Source organism: Babylonia areolata, chromosome 18 (genome assembly GCF_041734735.1).
Source record: "Babylonia areolata isolate BAREFJ2019XMU chromosome 18, ASM4173473v1, whole genome shotgun sequence".
NCBI lineage: Eukaryota > Metazoa > Mollusca > Gastropoda > Neogastropoda > Buccinidae > Babylonia > Babylonia areolata.
The window spans coordinates 66,313,606-66,326,105 of NC_134893.1; the positions used below are offsets into that span (position 1 = coordinate 66,313,606).

At 42.0% G+C, this 12,500-nt stretch overlaps 1 protein-coding gene across 1 annotated transcript in view; it reads right to left on the reverse strand.

The window, feature by feature from the left end:
• The window catches only part of LOC143292319 (BAI1-associated protein 3-like), a 180,208-nt gene that overhangs the window by 13,681 nt on the left and 154,027 nt on the right, over positions 1–12,500 (reverse strand). Inside the window, exons 22-24 of the mRNA XM_076602507.1 lie at positions 6,061–6,129; positions 5,235–5,309; positions 2,799–2,906 (exon numbers count right to left, since the gene is read on the reverse strand). Of these exons, the coding sequence (XP_076458622.1) occupies positions 2,799–2,906; positions 5,235–5,309; positions 6,061–6,129 (252 nt within the window). The remainder of the gene's footprint in view (positions 1–2,798; positions 2,907–5,234; positions 5,310–6,060; positions 6,130–12,500) is intronic.

Genomic DNA, 12,500 nt, shown 5'->3' on the forward strand with positions numbered 1-12,500 from the left:
ATATAAATGACAGTAGTAGTAGTAGTAGTAGTAGTCGGAGGAGGAGGAGGAGGGGGAGGAAAGTAGTAGTAGTAGGAGGAGGAGGAGGAGGGGGAGGGGGAGGAAAGTAGTAGTAGTAGTAGTAGTAGTAGTAGTAGGATGAGGAGGAGGAGGAGGAGGAGGAGGGAGGTAGTAGTAGTAGTAGTAGTAGGAGGAGGAGGAGGAGGGGGGTAGTAGTAGTAGTAGTAGTAGTAGTAGGAGGAGGAGGAGGAGGAGGGGGGTAGTAGCAGTAGTAGTAGTAGTAGGAGAAGGAGGAGGAGGAGGAGGGGGAGGTAGTAGTAGAAGGAGGAGGAGAAGGAGGGCGGTAGTAGTAGTAGTAGTAGTAGTAGTAGTAGTAGTAGTAGGATGAGGAGGAGGAGGAGGAGGAGGAGGAGGGAGGTAGTAGTAGTAGTAGGAGGAGGAGGAGGAGGGGGGTAGTAGTAGTAGTAGTAGTAGTAGTAGTAGTAGTAGGAGGAGGAGGAGGAGGAGGAGGAGGAGGAGGGGGGTAGTAGTAGAAGGAGGAGGAGGAGGGGGGTAGTAGTAGTAGTAGGAGGAGGAGGAGGAGGAGGAGGGGGGGTAGTAGTAGTAGTAGGAGGAGGAGGAAGAGGAGGGGGTAGTAGTAGTAGTAGGAGGAGGAGGAGGAGGAGGGGGGTAGTAGTAGTAGTAGGAGGAGGAGGAAGAGGAGGGGGGTAGTAGTAGTAGGAGGAGGAGGAGGAAGAGGAGGGAGTAGTAGTAGTAGTAGGAGGAGGAGGAGGAGGAGGAGGAGTAGTAGTAGTAGGAGGAGGAGGAGGAGGAAGAGTAGTAGTAGTAGGAGGAGGAGGAGGAGGAGGAGGAGTAGTAGTAGTAGTAGGAGGAGGAGGAGGAAGAGTAGTAGTAGTAGTAGGAGGAGGAGGAGGAGGAGGGGGTAGTAGTAGTAGTAGGAGGAGGAGGAAGAGGAGGGGGTAGTAGTAGTAGTAGGAGGAGGAGGAAGAGGAGGGGGTAGTAGTAGTAGTAGGAGGAGGAGGAAGAGGAGGGGGGGTAGTAGTAGTAGGAGGAGGAGGAGGAGGAGGAGGGGGGTAGTAGTAGTAGGAGGAGGAGGAGGAAGAGGAGGGGGGTAGTAGTAGGAGGAGGAGGAGGAGGAGGAGGAGGGGGGTAGTAGTAGTAGTAGGAGGAGGAGGAAGAGGAGGGGGTAGTAGTAGTAGTAGTAGTAGTAGTAGTAGTAGGAGGAGGAAGAGGAGGGGGTAGTAGTAGTAGGAGGAGGAGGAGGAGGAGGAGGAGGAGGGGGGTAGTAGTAGTAGTAGGAGGAGGAGGAAGAGGAGGGGGTAGTAGTAGTAGTAGTAGGAGGAGGAGGAGGAGGAGGAGGAGGAGGAGGGGGGTAGTAGTAGTAGGAGAAGGAGAAGGAGGAGGAGGAGGAGGAGGGGGTAGTAGTAGTAGGAGAAGGAGAAGGAGGAGGAGGAGGAGGAGGAGGGGGGTAGTAGTAGTAGTAGTAGTAGTAGTAGTAGTAGTAGGAGGAGGAGGAGGAAGAGGAGGAGGGGGGTAGTAGTAGTAGTAGTAGTAGTAGTAGTAGTAGTAGGAGGAGGAGGAGGAGGAGGAGGGGGATAGTAGTAGTAGTAGTAGTAGTAGTAGTAGTAGTAGTAGTAGTAGTAGGAGGAGGAGGAGGAGGAGGAGGAGGAGGGGGGTAGTAGTAGTAGTAGTAGTAGTAGTAGTAGTAGTAGGAGGAGGAGGAGGAGGAGGAGGAGGAGGAGGAGGAGGAGGAGGAGGGGGGGTAGTAGTAGTAGTAGTAGTAGTAGTAGTAGTAGTAGTAGTAGTAGTAGTAGTAGTAGTAGTAGTAACACATCTGTGAACGATGGAAATGCAATTAAAAAAAAATAGTATTGCTGGTGTAGTGGCAGCAGTGTCAGCGATAGCGGTGGTTACAGCAACAGCAGCAGTAGTAATAGAAGTAGTAGAGAAGAGGAGGGTACATTGTGATGCTAATGGGGATCACTTCATCAATGTCACTATCACAGAACTGTGATGATGATGGAGTCTCCCGTCGGACCGACGAAATGAGTTGGCAGGCAGGCTTATCTGTCGGTGTGTGTCCTCATATGGGTGAAGAGGCCGATTCTGGATGCACAGCACTTCCCACAGGTGTTGAAAAGGAAAACGTCTCCTGAAGCTGAACCCTGCTTCCTTCTCCTTAATGGCCAGCGTTCTCTCGTTTTCAAACGTCTTTATGCCACTAGAGTACAGCATCCTCCAGCGAGGAGCAGTCAAGGGCATCAGTTTCCCAGGAAGCGATGTCTATGTCACAAGCTTTGAGGTTTGCCTTCAAGGTGTCCTTGCAGGGTCTTCCAAATTCGCGGTGGTCTTCCTTCAGCTGGCCATACAAAAGCACTTAGTCACAGCACTGTGAAATATTACTTAATATATAAAACGTTTGAAGCGCTCGCGCGCGCGGACACACACACACACACACACACACACACACACACACATGAACCCTTTCACCCCCATAGGTGACTTTAGATGACTTGATAGTGCACCACCGTTGTCGATTTTTGTTAACATCGACGGCACATGTTAAAAAGACCATCTTTCACATTGTATACAAAGCATGACGACTACAACCAGTTTCCCCGCCATTAGAACAGTGACTAACGTTTGCGTCATGACCGAGTTTGAAGTGAACCAGTCCATTGTGTTATTTTGACATGAACCGAAAGCCTGTGACTAAGAGCATTGTATCTAAAATATTTGGCGATGGGGAGCGTTCACTACTAGCGTGCCACCACTTCAGCGATGGCTCCAAAACTGACCTCTTCATGGACCCTTGCCTGTGTGTCCTCCTCGCAAGCCACAGCGGCCTTGTGTGTGATACGGGTGTGAACAAGATCCACGTAGAGCGTGGCACAGTGACACACGATCTGTGGAGGAACAGGTGTTTTTTTACATCAACAGGTGCGACTATAAACACACACTAAGTGGGGGAACAGGTGTTTTTACATCAACAGGTGCGACTATAAACACACACTAAGTGGGGGAACAGGTGTTTTTACATCAACAGGTGCGACTATAAACACACACTAAGTGGGGGAACAGGTGTTTTTACATCAACAGGTGCGACTATAAATACACACTAAGTGGGATGACAGGTGTTTTTACATCAACAGGTGCGACTATAAACACACACTAAGTGGGGGAGCAGGTGTTTTACATCAACAGGTGCGACTATAAACACACACTAAGTGGGGGAACAGCTGTTTTACATCAACAGGTGCGACTATACACGCACACTAAGTGGAGGAACAGGTGTTTTTACAGGTGCAACCATAAACACACACTAAGTGGGGGAACAGGTGTTTTTACATCAACAGGTGCAACTATAAACACACACTAAGTGGGGGAACAGGTGTTTTTACATCAACAGGCGCGACTATAAACACACACTAAGTGGAGGAACATGTGTTTTCACATCAACAGGTGCGACTATAAACACACACTAAGTGGGGGAACAGGTGTTTTTACATCAACAGGTGCGACTATAAACACACACTAAGTGGGGGAACAGGTGTTTTTACATCAACAGGTGCGACTATAAACACACACTAAGTGGGGGAACAGGTGTTTTTACATCAACAGGTGCGACTATAAACACACACTAAGTGGGGGAACATGCGTTTTTACATCAACAGGTGCGACTATAAACACACACTAAGTGGAGGAACATGTGTTTTTACATCAACAGCTGAGACTATAAACACACACTAAGTGGGGGAACAGGTGTTTTTACATCAACAGGTGCGACTATGAACACACACTAAGTGGAGGAACATGTGTTTTTACATCAACAGGTGAGACTATAAACACACATTAAGTGGGGGAGCAGGTGTTTTTACATCAACAGGTGCAACTATAAACACACACTAAGTGGGGGAACAGGTGTTTTTACATCAACAGGTGCGACTGCAAACACACACTAAGTGGGGGAACAGGTGTTTTTACATCAACAGGTGCGACTATAAATACACACTAAGTGGGCTGACAGGTGTTTTTACATCAACAGGTGCGACTATAAACACACACTAAGTGGGGGAACAGGTGTTTTACATCAACAGCTGCGACTATAAACACACACTAAGTGGGGGAACATGTGTTTTGACATCAACAGGTGCGACTATAAACACACACTAAGTGGGGAACAGGTGTTTTTACATCAACAGGTGCGACTATAAACACACACTAAGTGGGGGAACATATGTTTTACATCAACAGGTGCGACTATAAACACACACTAAGTTGGGGAACAGGTGTTTTACATCAACAGGTGCGACTATAAACACACACTAAGTGGGGTAACAGGTGTTTTTACATCAACAGGTGCGACTATAAACACACACTAAGTGGGGGAACAGGTGTTTTTACATCAAAAGGTGCGACTATAAACACACACTAAGTGGGGGAACAGGTGTTTTACATTAACAGGTGCAACTGCAAACACACACTAAGTGATGGAACACACACACACACACACACACACACACACACACACACACACACACACACACACACACACACGTAATATACAACAATACATTGAAATACATTTTAATACACTAAAACACAACATAATACGACACAACTTGACATGAGATGACACACGACAAGACAAGGCACCACACGACACACAACACTACACAACACGACAAGACAAGGCACGACAAACAAGGCGCGACATGACAAGACAAGAAGAGACAAGACAAGACGCGACACGACACGAAACGACACGACACAATATGACAAGACATGACAAGACAAGGAGAGACAAGACAAGACACGACACGACACGACACGACACAATATGACAAGACATGACAAGACAAGAACAGACAAGACAAGACGCGACACGACACGTCACGACACGACACAATATGACAAGACATGACAAGACAAGAAGAGACAAGACAAGACGCGACACGACACGACACGACACAATATGACAAGACATGACAAGACAAGGAGAGACAAGACAAGACAAGACACGACACGACACAACACAATATGACAAGACAAGACATGACAAGACAAGAACAGACAAGACAAGACGCGACACGACACGACACGACACGACACGACAAGACAAGGCACGACAAACAAGACAAGACACGACACGACACGACACGACACGACACAATATGACAAGACAAGACATGACAAGACAAAGCACACAACACGACACAACCCCCCCTTCTGACCTGGGCCAGTCTGTACACGAACGTTACGGCCCCTTCCTTGTCTGGCCAGTCCAGGTGAGACCAGAACTCCATCATCTGAAAATAGTGTAAAGTAATGGTCGTAACAGGTGGCCTTTTGTGTGTAATACGATAGACTCATGATTTATTTATTTATTTATTTATTTATGCATGTATTTATTTATTCATTAAAAACAAATTCATTTATTTATTCATTCACTCATTCGTTCATTCAAACATTCATTCAAGCTTTCGTTTGTTAATTTCATTTATTTATTCCTGTGTCATATTATGGAGGGGGTAAGAGGGTAGGTGATGAAATGTGTGTGTGTGTGTGTGTGTGTGTGTGTGTGTGTGTGTGTGTGTGTGTGTGTGTGTGTGTGTGTGTGTGTGTGAAAAACAGAAGAAAGGAGAAGCAACACACACACACACACACACACACACACACACACACACACACACACTTACACTCACATTTGCCCACAGAGACAGAGACAGAGAGAGAGAGAGAGAGAGAGAGAGAGAGAGAGAGAGAGAGAGAGAGAGAGAGAGAGAGAAAGCGATATATATATATATATATATATATATATATATATATATATATATATATATATATATATATATAACGGGAGACAGAGACGGACAGGCTGAAACATAGTCTGAGGGATAGAAACGTAATGAAAGACATAGACCGGAAGAGACAGACAGACAGACAGACAGACAGAAACAGAGACAGAGACAGAGACAGAAACAGTGAGGCAGAGAGAAATAACAGTTACAGAGACACAGAAAACGAGACAGACAGACAGACAGGCAAATATTTCCAGACCTGCGTGAAACAGCAGGAGACATCTGCAGCAGAGGCACTGTACTTCGCGGACACTTCCGCCATGGCAACCTGCGTGACGTCACAAAATACACACTTCACAAAAAAAAGAAGAAAAAAAAAAGAAAAGAAAAAAAGTTGAGGACCACATGATAACAGCAGGTTAATTAACTCTCTCCATACGAAAGGCGAAAGAGACGACGTTAACAGCGTTTCACCCCAATTACCATCATCAAAATATTGCAAGCGGAAGGCTCTTATACTGAAGAGGTGAATGTTGACAAAGAATACCACAATTCTGACGACGGAAGCTAAAGGTTGGGTCATTCAGACACCCACTGGACATCCGAGGGGTCTGTGTAGAGGAGAAGAGAGGACTGGCCGTACTGAGTGAGTTAAAAACTGGTGCATGGGCCCAAAGTTCAGCTCATATCACAAACTGACATCAGATTGCAGTTGGGTCAACAGCAAATTGAGAGCTGTTTGATCAATGGGTTCTCTGGGGACTGAGGAAAGAAGGAAAAAAATCTGATTATATACACTTATCACTCGTTCAGTATATACATATCGCTGCATAGTATTTCTAGGGACATGAGTGGAATACAGAAGGATAAAAAATAAATAAATAAAACACACACACACACACACACACACACACACACACACACACACACAAAAGGACAGCATTGATTATTTGAACATGCTATGAGGTATGGGTGCTGTGTTCTATGACGTTTAATGTATACATTACATGCAGACATCGGTGGATGAAGGTGCGTGTATACAGGTGCCGATATGTTTGTATGCATGTCTGTGGATTTGTGTGCTTGTGGCAGTGTGTGTTTGCGTTTATATGTGTACGTATGTACGTATGTGTGCATGTGTGTGAGTTTGTATGTATTTGTATGGATAATTGAATGATATACTCAGTGTAAGGAAATGATGATGTTTATCCATTTTGTTGCTTTTTTGTTGTTGTTTTTTTTCTTTTCTGGTCGTGTGTCAATGTTCGGTTTCGTTGTCTGAAATGAAATTAAAAAAGGTTCATTAAAAAAAAAAAAAGTTCAACTCATTTCACAAACTGACATCAGCGTGCAGTTAGGCCAACAGCAAACTGAGAGCTGGTTTGATCAATGGTTTCTCTGCTGCAACGGGAATTCATTTACAGCTTAGTCTTTTGTGGAGGGACTATGACTCGCACAAACTAGGAAGAAAGATTGCGCCGGCTCTTAGTGCTGCAGCCTTGGGGGCTAGGTGGCCTTTGGGGAACCATCCCAACGCTGACTGTCCTAAAACCGTCTTGGCCGAGAGAGTGGCGGATGTAACTTGGGTGAGACACTCTCCATTGTAATCAAATCCTAGCCCAGATTGTCGGGACAACAGTTGCCTCCCAACTACCGGCCTTTCACTGAACACACAAACGGTTGTTTCATACACATTCACCATGAACAGAATGCGTTTGGAAAAAAAAAATCGTTATTTCATCCAAATTTTGCAGTTATTGAGAGGTACACGAACAGTAGATGTGGATTTTTTTTTATAGTAACTATATTCCAAGAAAGCATCTTGTTACGAGTGGCTACATACACTGCTGTTTGCCAGGAACTCAGCGTCCTTTCACCGTGCTCCCATAAAGAAAAGTGTGCCTTAAAACTTAGTTATAAATCCTGTTTATCACACCATAGCGAACAGCAGTAAAAAAAAAAAAAAAAAAACACACGATGAATAGCACACGCACATGCTCTTGCACGCACACCAAAATGGAGGCGTACTCCTACACACATAGGAAAGCAATGTTAAAAAAAAGAAAATAATGATAACAATAATAATAACATTGACTGTGATGATGATGATGTAATAATAATAATAATAATAATAATAATAATAATAAAAATAATCAGAAGAAGATGATGAAGAAGGAGAAGTACAAGAAGACGACGACGACGACGACGAAGAAGAAGAAGAAGAAGAAGAAGATTGATTGATTGATTGATTGAATCTTTAATGGGTAAAGAATTAGGCACAGTAAAGGCCTTTTTACAATTCTGCCCATTTTACGACATAAAAAATAAAGAACGAACGACACAAAACATAAAAATAGAGAAATAAACTGAAATAAAATAAAATAATAAGAACGACGAATAAGAATAGGAACTTGAATAGTCTATTAAAGGTAACAAAGCGATGAAAAACTGGAACAATTGGTACATTACATGTACATAGGTACTTACACACACACACACACACACACACACACACACACACACACACACACACACACACACACGCACACACACACACACACACACAAAATTATAAAACAAGCAACAAAGACATACGTACACATTCACGCCCACACACCCAAACACACACAAACACACACACGCACTTACTGTTCACACATACACATACATTCAATTTTTCATTCATCATGGCATGGCAGCTAGTGGACTGAGTACAAGCAAGCATTTGCAAAAGACCGCGAGTAGGTTAATCAAATGTATCGAATAGAAATATTCTTATCTTAGTTTTAAAGAGAGAAGAAGAAGAAGAAGAAGAAGAAGAAGAAAGGATAAAAAGAAGGTCGGTGCTACTACATTAAGTAGTTTGGTTACCTAACAAGATGGGCAGTTAGCCTGTACACCCTGCGAGTCTATAACACCAGAAGCCAGTTGCATTGCTTGGTTCTAACATTTTGACAGTTACACGTGACTAAATGCCTCCTACGTTGACCGAAATACACCATTGGTCAGTTGGTTTAAACAGTATTTTATTTGGAACATGTCACAATACAACACAGATATCGATGAACAGCACAACAAGAAAATCTTATATAAAGTCCTGTCCTATCACATGTACATACTGAATATGTGACGGATGTCATCATAACTAGAAGACGTGAACATACATGAGTTTTGAACAAAACTAAGCTGAGATATAAATAAAGTGAAGAAAATGAATTAAAAAAAAAAAAAAAAGAGTGGTGGAGGAAGAAGTCAATAGAGAGAGAACGAGATGCATCAACGCTGGGGCACAAGCACAGCAAGACTTAACTTGGCCGACAAACAAAGCGGCGAAGGCCAACCGTCCCGAGAAAAAAAAAAAAAAGAAAAAAAAAAAAAAAGGCAAGCACGCCATCATGTATTCATATCATGAGCTGGCAAATAAAAGGGCAGCACTCTTTTAGGTACATACACTGACATATATGCATATAGACAGGGTATTACTCGTCGTTATAAACCTTTGAATTAGATGCATGCAAACATATATGGGTATAATTATGCATATGTACACACATGCCCATCCACACACACACACACACACACACACACACACACACACACACACATCTATATATACATACATTGGTCAGTTCCATACTACACACAGTTAGTAGCGGGTTACGACCATATTAGGCTCTTCTGTCGGAGCAATGTAACTGGCTCCAGGTCGCTAACCCAGGCTTCAGACCCAGAGGAAAACTTCCTCGGCGGTGGAACTGACAGGAGTTTCAGACACACTCCGCACCCACTGCATAAAGCTAATTCAGTCCTCGTAATATTTGTCTTTGTATTTGTATTTCTTTTTATCACAACAGATTTCTCTGTGTGAAATTCGGGCTGCTCTCCCCAGGGAGAGCGCGTCGCTACACTACAGCGCCACCCATTTTGTTTTGTATTTTTTTTCCTGCGTGCAGTTTTATTTGTTTTTCCTATCGCATTATCGGCATTTGCTTCCTCATATTACTGACACCAGTTCTTCTGTTTCTTCTTTTTTATTATTATTTATTTATTATTATTATTATTTTTATTTTTTTTTTTTTACATCATTTCTTTTGTGTTACACATATTGCGGCATTTCGAAGTGAAACACAATGACGAAAATTGTGTGTAATATTCGATACTGATGTTTGATCCTAACACTTTAACGCCAGTAAAATCCTGAGCAAGGCCCATATGCCTGGACAAAGAAAGTGAAGAGAAATTATCTAACCTGCCTTTGTTAAAAATTTATGTTTTGGCCACTAGAAAGACCTACTGTTTCACAAGGAAAAAAAAGCGATAGTTGCAAAACTGCAATTTTTTTTTTTTAGCCGTATAAAGACAGTGAACTACGGACAGACAGATATGAAGTACTACAATAGCAGACAGCAACTACCAATACAGCTATGCGATACGTCAAAACACCACCACAATAATAAAAAGATACTCAGTTCAGAGAATGCAACTTTTTTTTCTTTTTTTTTTCAATATTTTGAACACTACCTTTCGACGTTCAGAAAGGTATAGAAAAAAAAGGATAATGATTTCGAGAGGGAACACATAACTTTATGGAAAAAAAAACAAACCCACCTGTTAATCTACAAATGTAAAACGTTCATACTTTGCAATCTTTCAAAGTTCATTTTCTTGATTTTTCTGACACGGCTCGGCGATAAATCAAGTGTCTTCGTTACAGTTTAACCAATAAAATAAGTCCCTTGCTATTCCAGTATTTGTTGGTTGATGAATTATTTGCATTAATGGAGCGATATAAAAGCATCGTTATTTTTTTTCAGAACATCAAGGGAGCTTACAGTGAGAATATATTGGAATTCACCTCCTGGAAAAGAGGGAAAATCATATTGATTTCTGACAGCACTAGGCGATAAATCGATGTCCTCGTTACAGTTTCACCAACGAAATATGCCTATAGTAACTATGCCTATAGTTTACAATAGTTTATTGTATTGTATTATATTGTATTACACTGCTTTTGTCACAAAAATTTCTCTGTGTGAAATCGTTGCTGTGGGTTCTTTTACTTGCGCTAAGTGCATGGTGTACACGGGAACTCTGTTTATAGTCTCATCGAAATGACTAGCGTCCAGACCACTACTCAAAGTCAAGTTGAGGGGGAGAAAATACTGGCGATTGTGCCGAAATTTGAACCAATGGGCTCAGATTCTCTCGCTTCCTAGGCGTACGCGTTACCTCTAGGCCATCACTCCATGATGCAGCGTTTGCCAGTGACATCACTGACAGCAGCTGTCTCCTTTTGGGAAGTGCCCCATGATGCCTGCAACCCTCTGACCACTGCTTACCCATCAGTATATACATGGACCCATTCTTCCTGTGGGAACCATGCATCATTCTGTTTTTAAAATACTGGAAACTGTAAAGACTCTCTTTCACAAACCAAAACAGAAAAGGCACAAAACTGTGCATATATAAGTTATACAAAGGCTGTAAACTAATTTCAGACGAGTTGGGCTTAATACTGTAATGGCCTTTTCACCTCTGCAAACAAGAATATACCCAAAATATCAGAGAACATTGGTAAGCCAAACATCATACTTTTGATTTGTACACTACCTTTCGTTGTCAAGAAAGGCACACAAAAAAAGAAGCAGTCGCCCAACAAACAAAACGACATTACAAATGTTAACAAGAAACAAAACAACACATGTTAATGTATGAATGTTAAACATTCATACTTTGCAAACTTTCAACGTTCATGTTCTCGATATTTTCTGACATAACTCGGTTATAAATCGGATGTCCTCTTTACAGTTTCACCAATGGAATATGTTCATTGTTGTTCCAGTATTTGTTTGTCGATGAATCATTTGCAGTAGGAACCGTATGAAAAGCACAGTTGTTGTTTTTTCGGATATTCAAGGGAGTTTACTATGAGCATATATTGAACTTCATCTCCTGAAGAAGGGGAGAAAACATATTAATTTTTCACAGTGCTCGGCGATAAATCTATGTCCTTGATACAGTTTCATCATCAAAATATGTCTATTATGTTCCAATATATGTAAATAGATGAATCATTTGAATTAAAGAAAAGTTAAAAAGCATTGTTATTTTTCAGATAATATCCAAGGGAGTTTTCCTTGACCATGCAAGCATATCACAACAAAAAGTGAGACAAAAATATATGTTAACTCCCCATATTGCCTCATCCCTTCTACCCCCCCCCCCCACACCTCCACCGAAAAAAGAAGAAAAAGAAACAAACAAATAACATTAAATAACAAAGTCAAACTACACTGAATGTTAAAAGACACTCGCCAATGTCAAGACCCACTCTTTAAGAAACAACAACAACAACAACAACAACAAAAAAGAAAGAAAAAAGAAAAAAAAAGAAAAAAAGAAAAGAAAAGAAAACAGGTACAAAACTGCAAATATATGAGCCGTCCAAAGACTGTAAACTAATTTCAGACAAGGAGTTAGCCCTTCGAATAATTTATAGGCTGGATAGTGCAACGGCCTATACACCTCTGTAAACAAGGAGATTCCCAAAATATCAGAGGACATTAGGTAAGCCAAAACTCATTGTTTTGATTTGAACACTACCTTTTGTTGCTGAGAAAGGCATACAAAAAATGAGGTTGTCATTGTTATGCTGGCACGAAAGTGAATGGTAAAAAAAAACAAAAAAAAAAACAAACA